Raw genomic sequence first — 22,536 nt, 5'->3', positions numbered from 1 at the left:
CACTTCGGTGGCCTGCAGGGGAATAGAACCAAAAATGTACATTTGAAGATTGATAAGTGACAAAGAAGAAACTATAGTAGAAAGAAGAAGAGAGCAGGCAGGAGAGCACCAGACAGTACACAACTAACTTTTAGAGTGTGGACGTAGTTCACAGAACATCAGGCCACTGTGCAATATTTAAAATGATGCGTGTCCAAATCTTGAATTAATAAATAATACACATACACAGTATATGCCAATGAGAACGCGTCTTGCCTGTTTTTTCTTACGTCTGTTTTTTCACAAATATTTGGCCTGCGGCGAATATAAAAGATGAACCAGATAGAGCTGAAGGACGCCATTAAGTTTGTCAAGGTCACGGTAAAGTCACTACTGAGCGCCACAAACTCTCTGATCGTGCATGCCTAGGAACAGTTAATACTATATGGTGATGTGTGACTCGCGCGGGGAAGACACTGGCATCGGTAGCAGGGATGCGCAGCCTTTGAGGTATGCCACATCCTCCCCTCCCCGCTCCTCCGCGCGCCCCCCCGCACCCCCCTTCCCCGCCCCGCCTCCGCCTCTCCAAAGCGTCGCATCGCTGAGCGGCGTTCAGCAGCACGGACAGCCAGCACCGCACTACCCAGCGCAGCGCTCACCTGGCTTCGCCGAGATATTTTTTTTTTGGTTTTCCCCTCATCGGACGAAGAAGTGCCGACCGACGGAAAGCCCCGAGGCCACCATGCCGGGTAGAGAGTAAAGGGAGATTTGGACCGTGTAGAGGAGAGAGGAGCAACACTGCGGGCGTGCTTGGGGTGGCCTCTCCATCCCCGCGAACACCTTTCCGGGCTCGGAGCGCGCTCGGACGCACGTACCATGATGGAAGGCTGTCCGCCGATGCTGCCGCTGCTGGTTCTCCTCGCCATTGCGGGAGGTGAGTACCTTTTCCGCCTAACGGCTCCATCGACGCGCTTTCGCGTGCATCATCACCTTGCAGGGCCAGAAACCACCGGGTGCCTGCGCATTCTGGGGGAGCTGAACAGGTCCCTGGAGTGAGTGTAAAAACAAAAGGAGTGGTTAGACGCTGAAGAGAGGCAGAGCTGGAGAAAACGACTCTTTCATTGCTGTGTCACCATCTTTCTCGCAACGGCATGGAGCGCGACGGAATGATGTAGTGGAGAAATATGATCCACTCCACACAGCCTATGCGCACGGTGTGGAGACATTAGCAAAAGCTAACGTGATTTTTACATTTAAAACACGGGAAACTGTATCATTTAGGATTCTGTTAATGATGTGTTCACGGACTTTATAAAGTGACGCCAGTTATTGCGTTACCACATGGTAATACACGCTGTTATAGCGTATTGGTTTATTATTTTAAGGTTTTGAACAGAGTATGGTTGACATTAAAGAATTTAAATATGGCTGGCTTTGCTGTCTACTGGCTGAACACAAATTAGTTAGATTAACTGGAAACAGCTCCATCTTATTGGTTTCTAGGGGTAGCTTCATTTTCTCTCTCAATACTGGACGGAGAGAGAAATAAATTATTTTATCACTCATGTCTATCCCTCACTCTCGCTCCCTCTCTCTCATTAACTCCGAGGTCTTGCACAGAGTGGGCAGGTTAATGAGAGGCATGTTGGGCTAAAACAACATCTACATCCTGTCATCAGTGGACAAATGATGTCTCCTCCGGCAGTGCAGGGAAGGCCGTCTGTCTCTGAGTAACAGCTTAGACTGATAAATAGTCTCTTTTTTTAACGGAGGATGTGAATTGAGTCTTATTTACGACTAAAGATAGCTGCTGCGAGCAAATGAGGTATGTGTTAAGTGTAAGCCATTAGAGTGTAAGTTGGCTCTAATTCAGTGTCGGGTTCAGCTCAGAGGGTTTGGTCCAATACATCAGCTGATTGGCTGAATAACAACCGTCTTGATATTTTCAGGAAATCTATAATAGTGGCAGGGCAGAGGCCGGCTCAGGGCCTCCAAGCAAAGAGGTCGCCTGTCGCTGCCTGTGCAGCACACACACACACACACACACACACCTCTGCCTTCATACACACACACACACTTGGCCATCTGCCTTTCACGGACTAACTGCTCATCATCACCCATGATGACAACATACTCCTGCTCCTCCTGAGAGCGTTACACCGAGACGTTCGTCACAATGCATCCAGAAGCAGATTAAACTCTTCATCACATCACTCGTATTTAAATGTGTTAGATCTTTAGAAAAAAATAAACCTTCTGAAAGCCAACATATAGAATATAAGGCATATAGATATAAGAAACAATATAATTACAGTCCAGCTTTAGATTATACAGACAACAAGCAGTGACACACACACACACACACACATACACACAGAGCATTTCCCAGCAGTCAGGCTACACACTGGACGGGTTGCCATGAACACCTACGGCCTATTTAGGATCTCCAATGAAGCAGATTTTATTGTGAGCTCAAATAAAATAAGCCCGAAACTAATAGCTTTAGAACCAACTAACAAAACATCAAATGTTACGCGAATGTACTTTGTTTGTGATTTTGTTGGTTGCTCAATCCTGCGTTCATACAGATGTATCTGCACCGAAAGAGGAAACGCTACCGACATGACATATCACTTTAAGGAGCCTTATAAGCAGTGGAGTACTAATGAGTCATCCTGCCCTTAAGGGAGAAAATCTGATTATCATCATCCTCGGAGACTTTAAACTCTATCCACACACAGGCACACTCCAAAACACATGTTTGAAGAAATGTAGCGCGCACATGCCAACGCGCAAACACACACCTGGAGCGTGGGATTCTAATAAGATATTCCCCGCAAGAAAGCAGACAGAGACGCTGAGATGTCATTTATTCATGTGTGCTGATGTCGCCGCCCGGGCTCGTACCATTTTTATCACCTTCATATATAAAGAAGGAGAGAATTCGCGCGTCTGATTCAGTGTCAGGCAAAAAAAACAAAAACAAAAACGATGGCAATCCAAGGAGACGGAGAAAAGTCAGAAATTTTACTCCCCCAGAGCCACAGCTTCACTTTCTTACATAAGGCTCATGCGAACACGCAGACCTCCATAAAAGGAGCGTCGGATTCGGCAGCTGTGCAAGGACGCTCAAGGACATTTCACCACCTGCCTCAGATTCTGCTGTGAGGATGTGGCCACCCGTTGTGTGAGGAGGATGTCTCTTGTCATTCCCCCTGCAGGCCATGCATAATAAACATGTCTGTGGTGCTAAGTTGACCTGATGCAGGGGTTACTGGACGTGGAACATGGTGCGTGACAGTCTCATCAGCAAAAAAAAAAAAAAAATGCACTTAAAGTACTTTTACTGCAATAAAACCTGAAAATAAAAGCCAGCATCACCCTGAAACTAATTTTTGTGAACGTATGCACACACTGTGAACTCTGCCCTCCGCTCTGAGAAAGCTCTTGACTATCAACCAGTCGTGTGCTCGGCAGGCTGCTCACTCAGTTTAAGTTGTCGTCACTTTCTTGCTGCAGCGTTCCGGCTTCTCTGATCTTCACAGCATCTTATCCTCCACCTAACAGCAGCGCTCTCTATTGTCTCTCTCTCCCACTTTGTGTCACTTTCTGTCACTTTCTGTCTGCGTCTCGCGTGCTTATTCCCTCTGTCTCTATCTCTTTGGACTGATTGCCGGCACGCAGCAGCAGCAACAGGATCAGATCAGCGGGTAGGGGCAGCATCTGTGATTAGAAATGCACAGCATATTCACAACAGAGGCCTCAAACGCGTATGCGAGAATGTGTGTGATTCCATGTGTGAAGCTGTGCTCTCTCATGTGTGATTTGTGCAAGATTGCGAATGTGTCTGTGTGTGTGTGTGTGTCTGAGCATAAGGGTGTCGGGCGTGTTGGTGTGAATGAATGTGTAGCGGCGGCAGCGCACAGCAGCGAGGCCCTGGAGATTAGCGGGGGAGCAAAGGGAGAGGACAGAGGTTTAATAGAAACTTAAGCGGTGGAGAATAAGAGGCAGATAAGAGACGTTTGGGAAAGTTAATTTTGAGCTCGTCTAAGAATATTTAAAAAAAAAAAGATGGACTGTGCTCCTACTGCTACAATGCAGCAAGAAAATTGTGCATAAAAATATTTTATCTTGTGGTCACTGTAGAAATTATGTAATATATAAAAGTACACTGGAGTGGAATACTGCACTAAAACCAGAAAGAAAGTAATTTGTTTGGTAGGAATAGGCTGCAGTCAGACCTTGTGCTCCTTGTCTCTCTTCACGGAGGCTGCAGGCTCTGACCTGGTGCAAACACGGCTTCAGGATTTACGACTAAATGATGGCACAAATAATAGCCACTATGAGAAGCCTAATACGGTTCAAGTGATGTATTTTATTGCTGTCCCTGAAATAGCTTAGAGAGCCATACTCATGCCACAGCTGAGTTCCTTGCTCTGTACATAAACTACGTGCATGAAAGGCAGTACTTTGTGTAGTTGCAATATTATTTTTGGATGTGTTATATCATAGTTTTCTCATTGTGAAACTTTTTAATGACAGATTCTTGCAGTGTTACTAGAAAGAAAGCACTTAGCAAGCAATACATGTCGAAGAAGTTGTGTTTTTGTCCCTATGCTTCACTGAGTCAGTCATGACTAGGGGTGTAATGGTACACACAAGCATCGGTTCGGTGCGTACCTCGGTATGGGGGTCACTGTTCGGTACGGGTTCGGTACAACGGGAAAATAGAAACAAAAAGTCAGACATGTATAAGACTAGCTTTTTTAATTTATTTTGAACAGAAGCTGCAAAACCAAAACCATCTCCTGTTGTAAAAATTTAAAAATAAATAAAATAAAACATAAAGCAAATGCATTAGGGTTTTAATACCATTCATTCATTCTGTTCCTAAAGGAAAAGAAAAAACACACTTTCACCCTGTCGGGCATTAACCCTTATTTAAACCATGGTCTGTGAATCCTCGATTCTGACTGACTGCGGGGTGTACATTAAAAAGTGATAACGGACACCCATAATTTCCGGGCAAATTACATGATGACAGTACTAAATGATTGCGCTGGCTCAAATGCTTTGGTAACCGTGGCAACAGAAACAGAGAACATACTTATTTCAGTTTATTTATCACAATGGCAATACAGTTGACAAAAAATGCATTGTTTTATAGTTGACTTTAACCTATTTGGTGAATTTGATAATTTTGAAGACTGGGATGCAGCAGAAAAGAAAGAGAGAAGAGGATATGAAAAAAAGGAGGAGATGCGACACAAGGTTACACCGGAGGAACTGGACAATTTAGAGGATGATCCTCTACACATTAAACGATTAGAGTGAATGGTGGATAATATTTCTTGCAATAAAAACGATTTAGGAAATCTGTGGACTGGAAATTTCGCATGATCCTCTAGACACACGCTGTAATAAGTGCACTGGCCTTCTGAAATGATACTTTGTATCACGTAATGTAACGTTAAGCAATCATCTCTCTTCCCCTCTGCTGATTAGTTACTGCTGCTGCAACGCCTGCGGGCGGGAGATGCTCAGCCGCTTCTTGTGAAAAACTTATGATTTAAATACGGTAAAAAATAAAACAACAACATGAACATATTAATAATTGACATAATATTTATTTATTTCGTAAGTGACCATGGTTTATGCGGGTTAATGCCTGACGAGGTGTCCATTATCTGAAATTAATGGACGACGCGGAGGGTTCGCTGGGAAACCAAAGTGCTCCCATACGCGCGATGTCAGTGAAGCTGACGGCTCAACTCAACACCCCCTATTCTTCTTCTTCTGCTGCTTCTTCTGTAATGTCAGTTGCGGGAAGCTTTCACCTGAATTGACGTGAGGACTCAACTTTTTTAAATACTCACTCAGAGGTATTTGTCGTGTGACTGCGTGCACCGAACCGTGGTGCCCGTACCGTACCGTACCGTGACGGGACGAATACAAATACCGTTACAACCCCAGTCATGACAGTTTATTTTTATGCATGGTTTGGACAACACTTATATTTGTGGTAATGAACCTGCTAGAGGATCTGTGGAGTGAAAGTTTATGGCCTCGACAACGATTACCATAAATCATAACATGAGCTGTTGATATATAGATGAGACTCACCTGTGATTAATTCCTCCATAACAGAAACAGATCCAGCAATTGATGCCTATGTCTTGATATTTATCAAGGCTGCAAATAACAGGTCACTCTGTTCACTTTCCCTTCAGCTCAATGTGCTCTTCAGTCAACTAAACCAAAGATGTAAAACAGACCAGAGCGGAAAAGACTCACAGCTTGAGATCCGTAGCCAGGAAATGTTCAAATAGTTTGCTTGTTACTTTAATATTAACATTAAAACTTTTAAATCCACGCTGAAGGCATTTTGTAATCTCTTCTTTTAAATTCAGTTTGAAAGGCTGTGTCACAATATTCCCTTAGATTTTTTATGTATATATCTAAGCTTTGACTTTCCTTTTTAATTTTGTGTCGTTTCTTCTGCGCAGTACGTTTCTGTTTGTATCTATTTTGTTTACATTAAATTTTCTTAAGAGTCTGTTTCTATCTTTTCTTCATATTTTATTTCCTTTCTTTGTCTTACGAGTGCATCCATATTTGAATTCAATTGACCATGCTTCTCTCTACTGTGGAGTTTTGTACGACAAAAAGGCAGTTCGTCCACAGGATGGCTTTGTTTTTGGAGTGCTGTGATATTGCAGCTAGCTAGTGGATCGATATTAATATCTCAGCTCTATGGCCACTACAGAGCCAATTGGTTGTTGCCAGTAGATCAATGGATCTCTCCATTATTGATTTAAGAATATTTCCACATAAAGGTCCCAGCTGCAGCCAAAAAGCCTCTTTGGCAGTCCACGGAAAGGAGAGGAGGAAGCGACCCCACTTTGCCTCCAACCTTTTCTCATTTGAGCGAGCTGTATAAATAGAGATCATCACTGTAATAGTCTTAGCGGGACAATTCAATTTAGCTCTCGCTTCGCCCTCATTTTCTCCACATTTGTCTTTACAGCCCGTGTGTACTCCAGCCTCTGGGTAGTGTTTAAAGTGACAAACAACAGATGCCGTTCGATTCACCAAATCAAACGGGTCAAATCGTCGAGAAATATGAAGAACACTTGCACATATACTGAGTTCTAGGAATGGGAGAAAAGAAACGGATGTAGCTGCGGCTACCATCTTGTCTGTCCCGGTGCTGTGTTGCGTACGCATATGTATGGTAGTGCGTAACTTCCCTAGCTCCGGGGTCTAATGGGAAGCCCTGCTGAAATATTCATAGTGTCACATTAAGTTTGCAATATTTGCACTTTAAAACAACCAGAATACAACCTGAGCTACCAGCAACACTGCAGCCACTCAGCTCAGCCTTTAGCATAAGTGTTGTGCGTGGAGACAGAGAAAAGGAAGCATTAATAAGTGGCGAAGATGAGCAGCCTGTGTGTGCGTGTGTGTGTGGAGAGCGATCACGTTGGAGGGCGTGGGTATTTTTGCAGTCTTGTTCTTGAGATAAGAAAAACTCGAACAGACTAAAGTGTTCTGGTTGGGTCTCTAATTTGTCGCACCGCTCTAAAATATTAGCCTAGACTTTTATCTGCCAGTATTAAACCATAAATAAGCAAAATGTTGAAAGGCCCAGAGAAGTGGGTATGAAAGCTAAGGTGGCATAGTTCTCTACATTTGTTGTATTATTTTTATAACAAGCTTTTTATATCTTGACGCATGTCATGATTGTGCAGCATGCAAAATGGAATGCATTTGACCAACCTTTCTTATTCAGATAAATAGTCCATGCAGAAATGTTAAAAATTGGGCAAATGTCACCATTCCGAATAATAATATTCTGCAAGTGAGCACTGCGTGTTTGGCTTTTAGAAATTGCGCTCCTGGTCGTGAAGCTGGTCGTCATCAGCAGTGATGTTTGAGGGCTGTGACTCAGCTCTCAGCAGTCAAATGGTTTGATTGAGAATCTGGGATCAGATTGATGCATTAGAGGAAAAATGTCTTCCACGATACTTCATAAAAATATAATCTAATTGTATAAGACACATGATCTGTCCCTTAACTTGTCAACTTGGAGTTTATGCAGAAATCTTGACAAACATGAGCTGAGGTGATGGAAATGGATGGATGTTTTCTGCTTCATCATTGTTTAAGTACTGTATTGGCTTTCCGTCTGATCCGACAGAGTTATTGCCTTGTGCTTCTGAGAATAATATACATTACTCATATGGTTCAGACACAAACAGTAATGCTTATTTCCCTCATGAATATCTGCACACAAGAAGACACATGCAGGCATAAAACCGCCAGCCTGAGCTTGTACACAATAAACAATCTGAGTGCTACACACATGCGCTGACAGGATGTGTATTGATGAGACCAGATTAGTGAAGGAAGGGGCAATAAATGGACGGCGGCTGTCAGCGGCAAGGAGATGGAGATAACAGGAAGGAGAGAGGGAGGGAGACAATCACCGGAGTGGGAGGATTATATGGGCCGACTCACTCGGATGATGGAAAGGTGGAGAAAGTGTAAAAGAAAATGTGATGGCAGAAAAAGAGCAGAAGATTAAAAAAGGGTGGGGAGCGAGTCGCGTGTCAGGCTCACGGGGCATGAATAGAGTCCTCATTGATTCGGAGACAGAGGCTATCATTCCTGTTCAGTGAACACAGCAGCGCCGCAGGGCAGGAGGGAGGGATCATCAGGACGGAGTGAGAAAAAGAACGGGGGGACGTAAGGAAATGGTGACAAAGGCGTCGGGTTGCTGGATCTTCTATGTTTCTACGTTTTTCAAGTTGTTTTAACTGAATTCATCTGTATATGTCTTTACACACACATTTTTTGAGTTTTCATAAGTGGTACAGTGCAATAATTTTTATAGATTTTAATCAAAGAATGAAGCAGTAAACCTTGAAACACGGGCTGTTTGGAATTTTGTGGGTTAAATTACTTAAAATTTCTATAAATTCACTAATCAATAAATTAAAAACACAAGCAGACTGAATTCAGTCTTGTCCAGTTACTATTAATTTAATTTTATGATCATGTTTGTGCATTCGACGTATTTGAAAAGGTGGATGGAGCTTTAGAATGAAGGGTTTAGGATCTATTTTTTCATCATTTTGACTGCAGAGCCTTATATAGTTTATTATATCTATCATATCTGTGTTAATGTTTCAGTGGTCTGTTAAAGTCTATGTTTTAGGGCCTTCTTGACAAGACTTCATGTCAAGAGGGTTTTCCGTGACGTGTTTGTTTTCCTGCACCGTTAACAGCCCCTAAAATAGCATGTGTGAATTTGTCAATGTCAGTTCCAAGTTAACAGTCAGCAGCCTGTGTTTACCTTCGGGGTGGGAGAGGAGGTGAGGGAATTATGAGAGAGAAAAGATGCAGCACAGGAGCGAGCAGATGCCAGCGAGACAGGGAGTGAATGGCAGGAGAGAGGGAGGGAGGAAGGAGGAGGTGCAGAGCAGTTGTTTTTCACCATGCATCATGGAAGAAAAAAAAACTTGCCCTCCCGTGTGTGGTGTTGTGACAGCTCTTCCTGAACTTTACTCCGATTACAGCCCGCTGCAGATGGAGGCATGGCGGACAGGAGGGAGGGAAATGTGGGGGCAAAGACGGGAGAAGGGAAGTGAGGGATGGAGCGAAAATAACCCAAAGCTGCGAAAGACTGGCAGTTGGAGAGCAGTGCAACACAGCAGAGGAGAATAGGTGGAGACAGAGCAGAGGCGCTAAGAGCGCGATAAAGACAGGAAGGATAGCAATAGAGACATTCAGACTGGTTGACTCATTCTTATGATGTCAGATCGTGTATGAAGTGTGTATCGAGCTGAGTTGACATGCTCCAGCCGGCAGTGATGAGTAATGCCATGGTTCAAAGGCTCTGAATTTTCAGTACACATGGTGCATGGAGCTGCGCAGCTCTCAGCGCTGGCAGCGAGGTCAGCGGCCACACACAGAGACTCCATGATTCCCCGCTCCCATATGTTTGCGCCATATTTTATCCGACTTGACAAATATCTTTTTAATGCCAGGAGAGACACAGATGTCTGCAACTGTGTTTGTCTCCCGTGTCTGATAGAAGCAGGCGATGATGATGGTAATGTGTTCTCATTACAGGCGGCCTTGGGGCAGACACAGAGGAGCGGCTGGTGGAGCATCTCCTAAACCCAGCACACTACAACAAACTGATCCGTCCCGCGACTAATGGCTCAGAGCTGGTCACCGTGCAGCTGATGGTGTCGTTGGCCCAGCTCATCAGTGTGGTGAGTATGCACATGATGGGTCTGAATCCGTGTGGTCCCTTGAATATGACTAATGGGGCTAAACTTAATAAAATAGTAAATTGCAGATTTGTTGATTCCTGGAAAAAATTGTCTCTGTTCTGATTGCAGTTATTAAGCGTTTTAATGTTTTATTTTCACTTCAATGTTTTTGAGTTGCTCCTAAAGCGCTTTGTGTGTGTGTTTGTATCTGCTGCCATCAGAGAGTGTCACTGCTATGGGGTCGAGGGTGCCTGGTCTGGTCTAGATGGGTGATACATGTCTAACATCCACATGAATGACAAACGTTCCCCCAGTAGTACATTGAGCTGTCACAAGTTATTTATTCTCCTGTCGGTGGTCATAATCTTGTGGCTAGTCAGTGTATGGCCACCAGTGTGTTTTAGAATAATCACACGCAAAGTAATTAACTACACTACCTGAGCAAATATACATAAATATGCTATTTTTGGCCACTCCAGACAAGCTCCAGACGAAGTGTGAAATCACTGCTGTCTTGGAGCTAAAGTGACCCACCGGGGTATATTTGTTTATTTTTGTTTACATTTACCAGCAACACTGCAGATTTTCCACATAAAGATCAATTTATTATTCATGGTGAGTGGTATTTTCTGCAAATGAAATCTGCTGCAAAAATCTTCTCAGCGGTTCAGGAGGTGCCGATTTACAAAATGAAACCTGACAACATCATCTGGGCTTGCCGGGGCTCAGCTCAAAGACCCAAATGTTTTACAGAAAGCTTGATTTAAAACAAATGGGACACGGACGTTTTCTGAGGCTCGCCTCGCAGCATCTATCCATCAGCCACTTAAACTCACACCTAAGTGCTGTAATGAAATCATAGTTTTCCATGTAATGAAATTATATGTGTATGTGTTCCTCTGCAGCATGAAAGAGAGCAGGTGATGACCACCAATGTCTGGCTGACGCAGGTGAGACTTCCCGCTCCTCATCTCATCTAACTACTGCAGTGCGCCAAACATTCAGCCATATAGAAACAAACTCAAATACTTTGAAAATGCAGACAAACGAACTGATTTAGGAAGAAAGAAAGGTTGGATTTTATTCAGAAATTTGAAACACACATATGCCTGTACCTTTGATTTTGACTCGTTTCTCACCACCTTTCCTTAACCCTGACCATCCAAAGTAAGTGCCTAACTCCAGCAATTGTGGTAACAATAAAAATAACAGGCCTCAAAAATGTGTGGCCCCACAAGTGTTGTGCAAGAGTGTGGTCCCCACAACGTACTAAAAACAAGAAGAAACATGCACACACACACACATAGAAATCCATAACATATTGCACCATGTGCTGATTAAGATTATGTAATCAATTTCCACAGTGTTATCACACCAGTAGAGCATGATGCATGAGCTGTGCCTCCGTTACTGGAGGGGAAAGATGCATTTCTGTTCCATATGTTTCACTGGTTCTGTGGCTCACAGAGTAAACCTGCCTCTGCTCGTGTGGAGTAGCAAATCTGGGAACTGACAGAACTGAAAGAGTGTCAGACAGTGAGAGAGGAAAACATCAAATGGTACTCGTCCTCGAAAAATGAAAATCTGAAAAAAGAGAAACATGACAAGAGGAGTTTAAATTGAACATAAACAAGCAGATTTAGGGTGAGATAGAATAGAATGAATTCACCATCTGATTATGATGTGACTTTGACTGGGCTTTGACCTTCTTTGTATGCTTACAGCTGATGCCTATATAACATGGGAGATCATGTGGGTACACACGTTAAGTAATTATAGCTACAACATATGCTTACTGTTGAAAGCTGGAATTAGAACAAATGACCACAGATGAGCGTTCATTTTTTGATCCGTTGATGAAGCAGCCCAGAAAAACAGCCCTCTGCATATATAGTGTGTGTGACTGGGTATATTTGATTAAATAGTTAATTTGATGCTCTCATATTCTCAAACACACACACAACCACTTGCACCTGAGCAGGCTGGGATTTATGACATGTAACGGAGCGTGGAATGACCATCAATGCCCTATGGATTCCTCCCCATTGGAAAGTAGGGGAGCCAAGGGCAGCTGTCTTGGTCCAAGACAAAGTGTAATGACCATAATGCATCACAGCTACCGCAGACGACCTAGCATGAGCATTACAGCTCCAACATGGAAGAGTCAGACGGAGCCGCTGTTACAGGTCGCACAGGCTTCAGAACGCCAATGTCAAAGACTGACCCACAGCATAGTCACCAAGATATTATTGGTCTTTTATACGAGGTTACGTAGAGGACGGAGAGACATACAAACATGGGAACTGCCATACTTTGTGTGTCATTGTAATGTAAGAGATAGCACAGGATGTTCCTCGGGCCTTTGTGCTTTCCTATGTGTCATATTGACCACCGATGACCTACAGACAAATCTGAGAGATTTTCTCCTCTCTGCTCCTCACACAACGTCTTGTTGCAGCAGTATGATTGGCAGATGAGTGACTAAGCATTGCATTTTTATCGCCCCCCAGGAGTGGCAGGACTACCGTCTGACTTGGGTCCCCGAGGAGTTTGATGGAATGATGAAGGTCAGGCTGCCCTCAAAACACATCTGGCTGCCTGACGTGGTGCTCTACAATAAGTGAGTCACTCTCTCACTCCAGAAAGCTCCCAGAAGACACACACAGGCTCACGGATGCATGCATGCTAAAAGAAACGCACAACAGACGCACAGACCGTTCTCACGATGAACTCCCTGGTGAACTGATCTAGCAGCCACCATTGTAAGTCACATTAAATAAGAACATCAATTAAATAGCAAGTTCAAGTGTGTAAAACATGCCGACCCGCCGCACATGACTGAATATGTCCACTGTTATCTACTCAGCTTGCTAATGCTGCATTACTATACCTCCAAGTCTCACGAGACACTTCAAAGACTGAGTAATCTGCACGGCACGCACTCAGGTAGACGTGCACATTCAGTAAATAGATGGTGATTAAGTGTACATACAGTAGATGCGTATAGATAATCCACAAGAATGCACTTGCACATAGATGCATGCAAATTGCTATTCTGTTTGTCAGGCTCATAAAACATATGACAGTTATATGCCGAGATTGCAGACAATTAACCGTCATTTAGAGTCTTTATTAGTAATATATGTTTTTTCAAATTAATCCTTCAGCGAGCCTGGCACAGTCAGCCATGCCTATGTAAATAATAATAATTCCAAACCGATGTTCAATACAAATAAATAATCTGCACTGTAATGTAATATGAAACACTTCAACAACACTGTTTTTCTCATTATAATTTGCCTACAAGTCCAAGGGAGATTAGGATGTTGCAGACCACTTGTCTTCATGTAATGGAAACCGAACCTACTATATGGAAACCAGCTCATCAGAGCACAGCGATCTGTCTGGCCTTCTCCTCTTACCCGGCTTCACTCCTTACTTTACTAAAGATTAAAAGATCCCCTGACCCCACCTAACTCTGGATAAAGTGATCCTTTTAATCCCACGTAACCCCAGGTTGGCATCCTATCCTCCACATCTCTAGCGGTTCAAACTGTCAGTCACTTAAAACAGGAGGATCAGCTCAGCTAATGTCACTGGAGCTACTCGTTTTTAAGTCGCAGTTTTATTTTGTTATCTAATTTGGAGTTTACGTGATGTCCATTGTGTTAGCTTGAGAATTTACGTGAGATATTGTGAAACTCAGCATTCAACATTAGTGATCTTTAAGGATTAATTTTTTGGTAAGATCTCAGAAGTCCAGTTTTGCCAGTGGACTTCTGACCTTGATTGAGCCGTTGAGTCTCACCAGTGATCTGCGTCTCTTGTCCAGACTGCGTGTTCACCCGAGCTTGCTGACCTGAGATGCCTCAAAGTTTAACCCCTGTGACTTCAAAATGATTGTGTGTGCACACTCTGGAACTTTAAAGAACCTACCGTAATATATTGCATAAGGAGAAGAAAAACGTTATGTTCCCTTAGTCAGGGACGTCACACAAATGCCTAAATGTATTTTGTCTGACGCTCTTCCTGTTTCTTTCTTTGTCCTCTCCCACCTTGTCTCAGTGCTGATGGCGTGTATGAGGTGTCATTCTACTCTAATGCCGTGGTGTCCTACGACGGCAGTATCTTCTGGTTGCCGCCCGCCATCTATAAATCGGCCTGTAAGATTGAGGTCAAGCACTTCCCCTTTGACCAGCAGAACTGCACGCTACGCTTCCGCTCTTGGACCTATGACCGCACGGAGATTGATCTTGTGCTTCGAGCCGACGTCGCCAGCATGGACGACTTCACACCCAGTGGGGAGTGGGACATCATCGCGCTGCCAGGCAGACGAAACGAGAACCCGGCCGACCCCACCTATGTGGACATCACGTACGATTTCATAATTCGCAGGAAGCCCCTTTTTTACACCATCAACCTCATCATCCCGTGTGTGCTCATCACTTCGCTGGCCATCCTGGTCTTCTACCTGCCCTCTGACTGCGGGGAGAAGATGACGCTGTGCATCTCAGTGCTGCTGGCTCTCACTGTCTTCCTGCTGCTGATCTCTAAGATTGTCCCTCCGACCTCACTGGACGTCCCTCTGGTGGGGAAGTACCTGATGTTCACCATGGTTCTGGTAACTTTCTCCATCGTCACCAGCGTGTGCGTGCTCAACGTACACCACCGTTCGCCCACCACACACACCATGCCCCCTTGGGTTAAACTGGTGTTCCTCAACAAGCTTCCCGCCCTGCTCTTCATGCGCCAGCCAAGGAACAGCTGCGAGCGCCAGAGGCTACGTCAAAGACGGAGGGGGCAGGAGCAGAAGGAGGGCGGGCGCGGCGGGGAGGCCGGGGCCTTAATGGTGGGGCTCGGGCTGGCAAGCGCTGGCGGGAACGGAGGGGGAACCTCCACAGCGGTGTTTGGCAAGGAGGACAGTGACCCTTGTACATGCTATGTAAACAGGGCGTCTGTTAAACAGTTTGGAGGCGACCTGGGAGGTGCAGGAGGGGGATCCATGGATGGTCTGAACAGGGTGAGGGAGGGCCGGGAGGGAGGCTCTGGAAACCTGCCGAGGGGGAAGCAAGGACCCGGAGGTCCCGCCCTGACTCAAGCGCTGCTGGCTCAAGCCTGTCCGGGCTTCGAGGAGGCTGTGGAAGGAGTGCGCTTCATCGCCAACCACATGAAGAGCGAGGATGATGATCAGAGTGTGAGTATTAGATTTTCAGAGTGATGCATCTGTCACCCCATTTCAGAGCCTGAAAGACACAATCCTAAGTGATTAAGAGTCGAAGAAATGTTACATTAATTAATTAATTATGTTTTCGTCATTGAAGATTGCAAAACTAGATTTTTAGCTTTAAAGCTGGTTAGATCTTTTATGTCTTTTATTTTACCAACAGATCGAATGACTAAATGTGTAGTCACAAATCCACTGATAACTGTCATCCCTCGCTGCTGCTGCCCTCGAGACTACAAAGTTTTTTTAGCTCATTGTTCTTTTTTTAAAGGAGAATTGCAGATTTAATCTCATTTCATATTTTCTCTTAGCGTAGTTTATGCCATGCTAACTTTGCATTCTTCACCCCGGTTGCAGAAAGTCAGAAATTGCACATAACAGCGCATTTATTGGGCACTCAGCTAATTTTTGCATGAATCATTGTGTGCAAAAGTAAACAAAGAAATTAGATTACACATTGAAGCCTTTTACCGGCTAAAAGGAGTCTGGTTCCCCCCTAAAGTGATTTGAGACAGAAAAACAAGAGAGATAAAAGGGGCAGTCGATACTGGACTTAAATTCTCCGGCTGGCCAGAAACAGGACTTCAGATGAATGCCAATGTGCTGCTGTATGTGTTAACATATATTGTTATAATTATGTATGATCCATATATTGTATGCTGCCGCTTACTGCTCTCCCAGGACACAGTAGTCTGTGATGACCACATCCTGGTATCAGCCTGGATATGAAGCACTGTGATTCATCCCTGGGTTAAAATAGAAAGACTTGGAATAAATTATCCAGTGCATATGTGGATAAAGTACTGTTACAAATCATATTTTTTAAGGACGTGCTATCAGTTCGTCCCAAGAAGCACAGATCAGTGTCAGATACTGTGACAATACAGCTGTGCCGTTTAACCCTGCCTTTTAAAACACAGGGACTACTACAACAGACCCCAAGCTAAGGAGACGATGACGCAATCATAGCTGGGTGAATATTCAACTCAGACGTGTAATTATAGCAGCAGTATGACGTGTGCATAGGGAAGGAGTACAAGTGGAAAAGAGCTGGAATAGAGAAGCCAGCACAGTGGAGCATGTTTTATTTCTTCTCCTCAAGGCATCTTGGGAGACCCGGCTTCTCTCCTAAAATGAAAGAAACTGAAGGGGGGGGGGGGATAAACAATCCTACGTAATTCTGTCCATCATCGCCATAGCTACCATTCCGTTGCCATGCCGACCACTTTAAAATCCTCCCTCTCCTGGCACTGTGTGCGGCTCATCAGCCTAAACCCTCCCCCCCCTTACTCCCTCATCTCCCCTCCTCCTCTAGTTATCATCGCAGGGGTTACAGTGTCAGAACACCCTCTGCCTCTCTCTCTGTCCTCCGTCTCTCTCATGTCCTCCTCCACTCGTGTCAGACCTCATCAGAGCTGTGTGGCAGAACGAGTCTCCGTTCACATTAACCCTTCACCTCCATTAACCCGCCATATAGCTAAAGGCAGAAGCATAGACGGAGAGAGAATAGCGGGAGTGTGATTTGGGCTTTCCTTAATCTTTCTCTCCCTCCCACATCCTCTTTGTCCCTCCCTGTCCACAGGTGAGCGAAGACTGGAAATATGTTGCCATGGTGATTGACCGCCTCTTCCTGTGGATCTTTGTTTTCGTGTGCGTGTTCGGCACACTGGGCATGTTCATGCAGCCCCTCTTCCAGAATTACACAGCCAAGACCATCACCAGCACGCCAGGCTGACCATTCTCCGGCGGCGAGCACGCTGACTGACAGCTCCCCGACCAATCAGCACAGCAGGACTAGGCCCGGAGGTGGGAGGGGGAGCGGGTCTGGGTTTTATTGTGTCGACGGAACTGGAACTAAAAACTAAAACTGGTACTGAACAGCAATCACGTCCATTACCTTTATAGCAACGATTTTTGCAACAAACAACAGTTTTTTCTTGTATGAATATAAAGAAAAACACCGTCATACTCTTACCTGCAGTTTTTTTTGTCCAGATGCTTAAAAGGACTGACCACGCGTTTCTGGTGGGAAGGTCCCTCCCTGCACTCCTTTTTTTCAGCCAGTCAGGGAGGGAGGATGCTCAGATTTTTGTTTTCTCCTTGTTGAACTGTACGCCAGCTGATCAACCCTCTCTCTGGCCGACGCTGACTGCTCGATCGACACGTGACATGCCCACCTTCAACTACAACGGACATTACTCATTCACAGTCTGTATCAGAGTGGGAAGGGAGGCTCATATCGCGGTTCTTTTCTTTTTCTTTTTCTTCAGAAATCCACTGCTTCAGTGAACAGTATATTTTATGATAGCATAGCAGCTTACCACAGTATAGCATCGAGTATATATTATTAAGATTTCTCTATGTGTTAGCTCATGCCAGGGACTGTTGCTGATAGAAAGGCCATGGTATGGTGTATGATTGTATAGCTATAAGAAGAATGTGATTTAAACTGTACTACACAGCCTGTGACGCGCACACTAACACAATATGTGTAAAAGCAACAGATTGTGAGGGAAAATACATAGTGCATAGCTATGCTAAAGAAAGAGTCGGGTTGCATTGTTATGCAAGAGTCAAAGGGTTAAAGTAATAGATTATGCATGGACAGTTTTTTGCTTAGAGTGCTGTGCACAGTTAGTAGACAACAGCCTGCTGTGCCAGAGTGCACAGCTGCACCGAGATGAATCTAGCTTCTGAGAAATTGAGAAATCTTAGCCAAGATGGTGGACAGGACCCCCCCTCCCGCCCCCACATGTGGGATAGCAGAACACGATTTCTCCAACGTGGAGGATTTAGAGCGGGGGTCAAAAATCTGTATTTGAATAAAGTAACATGTAAATGGTGATCGATGGGGGTTTTATCATGGATATTTAGCAATTGTGGGTATTAATACGTAATTTCACGAGCTGTTTTATTTTCTGTAATTGCTCTGATTGTCAGATCAGGGTGAGGCAGTGTCTCACTTCTTTCCTCCCCCACACACCATACCTATTTCTGCAGTGGATTCTGGTCATGTGTGTAATTTTTCAGAGCATATGTATACATGTATGGGAGTATGTATGTGTGTCTCTGTCTCATACCCCAACGCATTATCATGAGCGTGAGATACAATGTTCAGAAGAGCATAACGTACGTGCAGCTCCCCCACTCGTCGGATTAGTCTCTGTCGACCTCACTCCGGGCCTTCGCCCCTTATCTGGTCTTCCGTGGACGCACATTTCTGACATTTAGTCCAATTAGAATAACAGTAATCGCCTGCTCATTAAGGCTCTTGTACTTTTCATCATGCCTGGTTTGTCTTAATTCCACAAGCTTCCCACGTTCTCTGACAACCAAGCAAGATGCAGAAGGCCTTCTCTGGCACACATGCAGGAGGGGATTAATTAAATTTTCAATAGGAGAGGAAACGCCAACAGGGCCAATGATGAAGAAGTCATGTAAGGCAATAAGTTATGCAAAATCATAAGCAGCGAAGACGAACAGAGAGGAGGAATAAAGCGGGATAGGCAAAGACAAATGACTCCAAGAGATGTTACTGCTTTGGAAAAGGACTATAAACTTCTGATAAAATGCTGGCTAACCCCTGGTCCCTGCGCTCTGAGTTCGCCTGGCTTTTTACAGTCTGCAGCCCTGTTCTGGACTGAGAGCCGTCTCACTCTCCCTCTCTCTCTGGAGGATGGGATTACCTCTGGGGAGCCCCCAGCAGATCCTGAACAAGTGTGAAAAGCCCATCAGAGACCTGTGAAAACTGTAGGCCGCATGGTTCCACGCGGAGAAAGCGCCGCCGCCGCCTCTTCTTTCTCTCCCTCTTTCTCTTTGACCTTTCCACTCTCCTTCCTTTGTTCTCACTTCCTCTTCCATTATGCTCACCCATCTTTCACCTTCTCCTTCCTGACTCTAAAATCTGCTCCTGTGCACACCTTAACCAGTCCAATAAAGGTTGTAGGTTCAGATTAATCAAAATATGTCTACGTGGCTTTTTTTTTTTTTTTTTTTTACTCTCACGCAATCTTGCACTCTCCCACATGCGCAACTTAGATCCTGTAAGTGAGTGAGTGTATTACACGTTTCCCATTAATCTTGCACCACAGGATAAAATGAAAGAAAGACACATTTCCTGGCTTTCTAATATTAAAGCTTGTTACTTCCTTTGCTTCCTTTTTATGTATTCAGATACGCACACACATACCTACACTTATTTTTTTAGGCAGCGGGGCTTTTAAACAATCATGGGTGTAGTACCCAGCCAAGGTCACTCTAGGTTCTCGTGTTTCCGCCATAAAATTGGAACGCAGGTAGGACAGGAATCTGGCTTTAGGCCTTTTTTGTGTGTGTGTGTGTGTGTGTGTGTGTGTGTGTGTGTGTGAACAGAGGAACAGTGCGATAGCTCACACGTTCACACCACGACAGCTGTTAACTGTCACTGAAATCTCAAACCTAACAAGACAACGTGTAGTATATTTCATAAATATGATGTAGATAACAATTTCCTAGTGATGGACTTCAATCTGCATCTGTCCACCTCTGGCATGAGCTGCTGTACCCACGTAGCAAACTAGAAATAGTAGTGCCGTAATCGTTTCCCAAAACTGCTGGATTTAGCCGAGAGTCACTTGCTGCCACCTACTGTCGATCGCACGTTCCTACTTGTTTTCTGCTGTAATGAAGCACTGCCAACACTGCATTGTTTCAGCAAAGGTCACATTTATTCTTTCCAGGGGGGAATTCCTCAGCTTGAATGTGTAACAAAATGCATGAGAAGAAAAAGAACAGAGAGATATTCCCATACTCGGCAATGACAGGTGTTGAAACTGAGAATTTTACATTGCAGTTGCAAAACGGCTTCAAATGAACTTATGGGGCATTGCAGACAAATACACAGACAGCCAAGATGTATTATTAGACGTGTGGTGTGCGTGCGTATTTGTGTGCATTAGGTCCATTGCAGGAAGTCCTAGATGGCTCTTCTCTCCTGCTTCCTCCCTGGAGAATGTGGGCCTGCGGAGTGGACACCTTGGTGCGGTGGACGTGCTCACTTTTTCTTCTCTTGCTTTTCGTTGAACTCCAGGAAGAAGTCGTTACAGGCCACGGTAAGAGCTCCAACCAGTATGATGAACTCTGTGAAATCCACCTCCCCGTCGTTGTTGGAATCCAGGTCTCCCATGACCTTATCCACGGCCTCCCTGTCCTGGGCATTCTGCACGTGTGAAGAGACAAAACATCTACGTAACAGCGCATTTACTTGTGCGTGCATCCTGCATCCCTGCGTGTGCACGTGTGCCGCCTTACCCCCAGGTAGTTGCCGAGCTCTGAGGTCAGCATCTCTTTGAGCTCAGCTCTGCTCAGTGTGTATTTGTCCCCCTCATTTCCAGAGTACTTGTGGAAGGTCTGGATCATGAGCTGCATGGCGTTCTCCAGGGTGGAGGCGTTCTCTGAGTTGGGCAAAGACATTCTGGAAAGGGGCAGATGTAAAAAAAAAAAAAAAAGTGAGAGGATACAGCCAAAGCAGCCCTGCCTGTAGAATGTGCTCTGTCAAGCGTGGAGGATGAGTCTAATGCAGTCAAATCAATAAAGCCTCCCTCTGTCATTCTCTCTGTTGTACACAAACACACACACACACACTATCTTAGACACACTGCCTGACCAGCTCGCAGATAAACAGGCAGATAGATAAATGGATAAACAAGCATGTAAAAGTAGAAGGGAAGTCACTCAGGTAGCTACGAACTAAAATATTAAATATTATCCGGCCTAAACCCCCAGAATTAAGTTTGCTCTTTCTCCTGATCATGATTGTTTCCCCCCTGCTAGCGGTCCTGTTAAGATTTTGCTGCAGATCCTCTGATCCTCTGTCTGTTAGCTGCTTTGACCCAGTTCGTGGACCTCTGGGAGTCAGGACGTAGTCAGCAGCCGGACATGTGAGCCGGCTGATAAGAGTGAAACTCTACTCTGGTTAAACCCAAGCCCAAGCAGTAGATGAGATGCAACCGGGACTCACAGAGGCAACCTGATCTGGCTTTTCCTATAGCTGGCACAAAACACCAGAAACAGGTGTAAGTCCTTGCCTTTCTTCAACCTACATCACCTCTGAACTGTGAGAGCTTTTCCCGGCCGCCAATCACAGTTCACATGCGCCCTTTTCCCGTGGACCCAATTTTGGAAAATGCTGCGAATCAGCAGCACAAGGAATGCTGAGAAAGGCATTTTTGGCTCATTCTGTCCCGCTGCTGTCCTGTTAACGTGACAAATTAAGGTTTTACACCTTATCTGTAGATGAACAGAGTCTCTTCCTCTCTTCGTTGTTGCTACACAAATACCTTCAACAGATCACTCAGTAATAACATCGTGCACAAGATGTAAAACTCGTAGCAGTTAACGGTCAGACGCAACCTCAGAGAGGGACTTACGTGAGTGGAGGACTAGTGCTGGCCTACTGGTCGGATGCAGAGAGAGAAGGCAAAAGCGACTGATGAGGAGGATGAGCACGGCGGCGTCTTAAATACATCCCTCACTCCACCCATCCTACCTCTCTCCCTCCTTCCACCTGTCGCCCCTCTCCTCCGACCTGTCCCCCCTTCTCATTTCCACCGTCTCCTTTTACGCATCAGACACCTGCCATCCGCTAAGTGGACACACACAAGATCCACCTGTTTGTCAGAGATGACATATCCACGGCAAACGCTAATGGTACAGTAACTGCACAAAGACATTAGGTAAATTGCCGTTGCCATAATGTGACCACAAGCCGTTTCACTACCTTTAAAAGTTGTGCTTAGACGTCCTCCTGCGTGGAGGGAACTCAACAGCCTGAAAAGGGAGAGCTTGAGAAAAAAACATACTTTGATTAAGTCATCAGTGTGACAGTGTTTCATGAACAGGGTGAAATGTGGATAATCCAGACACTGTTACGCAAACCGTTTTGTACTTCATGTCAAAACAAAGGAGAGGCTTGATTGCTAATATAAATACTGAACTTAGAAAAATATACACTGCTTGAGTGCTTGTTGTGGTGAGTGTTGCCGTATGGTGTTTACTGGAGGAGATTGGGGT

The 22,536-nt window shown here is 44.8% G+C and overlaps 2 protein-coding genes across 2 annotated transcripts; one reads left to right on the top strand and one right to left on the bottom strand.

Moving 5' to 3' along the window:
• The first annotated feature begins 573 nt into the window (after nucleotides 1-573).
• Nucleotides 574-19,449, top strand: chrnb2 (cholinergic receptor, nicotinic, beta 2). Its single transcript, XM_047598904.1, has 6 exons — nucleotides 574-913; nucleotides 10,117-10,262; nucleotides 11,168-11,212; nucleotides 12,773-12,882; nucleotides 14,328-15,456; nucleotides 17,069-19,449. The coding sequence occupies exons 1-6, from the start codon at nucleotides 856-858 to the stop codon at nucleotides 17,219-17,221; spliced, it is 1,641 nt and encodes a 546-aa protein (XP_047454860.1). The 5' UTR covers nucleotides 574-855; the 3' UTR covers nucleotides 17,222-19,449.
• Nucleotides 19,450-20,170: 721 nt separating this feature from the next.
• Nucleotides 20,171-22,059, bottom strand: s100t (S100 calcium binding protein T). Its single transcript, XM_047598905.1, has 3 exons — nucleotides 21,894-22,059; nucleotides 20,776-20,938; nucleotides 20,171-20,683 (listed from the first exon to the last, which is right to left on the bottom strand). The coding sequence occupies exons 2-3, from the start codon at nucleotides 20,935-20,937 to the stop codon at nucleotides 20,519-20,521; spliced, it is 327 nt and encodes a 108-aa protein (XP_047454861.1). The 5' UTR covers nucleotide 20,938; nucleotides 21,894-22,059; the 3' UTR covers nucleotides 20,171-20,518.
• Nucleotides 22,060-22,536: the final 477 nt, after the last annotated feature.

This window comes from Mugil cephalus, chromosome 11 (genome assembly GCF_022458985.1).
Source record: "Mugil cephalus isolate CIBA_MC_2020 chromosome 11, CIBA_Mcephalus_1.1, whole genome shotgun sequence".
NCBI classification, from domain to species: domain Eukaryota; kingdom Metazoa; phylum Chordata; class Actinopteri; order Mugiliformes; family Mugilidae; genus Mugil; species Mugil cephalus.
This window is presented reverse-complemented; position numbering and strand designations above follow the sequence as displayed.

Coding starts and splice junctions, on each gene's coding strand:
- chrnb2 (XM_047598904.1), top strand. CDS start 856: ATGATGGAAGGCTGTCCGCCGATGCTGCCGCTGCTGGTTCTCCTCGCC. Junction 11,213..12,772: donor CCAATGTCTGGCTGACGCAG/GTGAGACTTCCC, acceptor ATCGCCCCCCAG/GAGTGGCAGGACTACCGTCT. Junction 15,457..17,068: donor GCGAGGATGATGATCAGAGT/GTGAGTATTAGA, acceptor CCCTGTCCACAG/GTGAGCGAAGACTGGAAATA.
- s100t (XM_047598905.1), bottom strand. CDS start 20,937: ATGTCTTTGCCCAACTCAGAGAACGCCTCCACCCTGGAGAACGCCATG. Junction 20,684..20,775: donor AGCTCGGCAACTACCTGGGG/GTAAGGCGGCAC, acceptor TCACACGTGCAG/AATGCCCAGGACAGGGAGGC.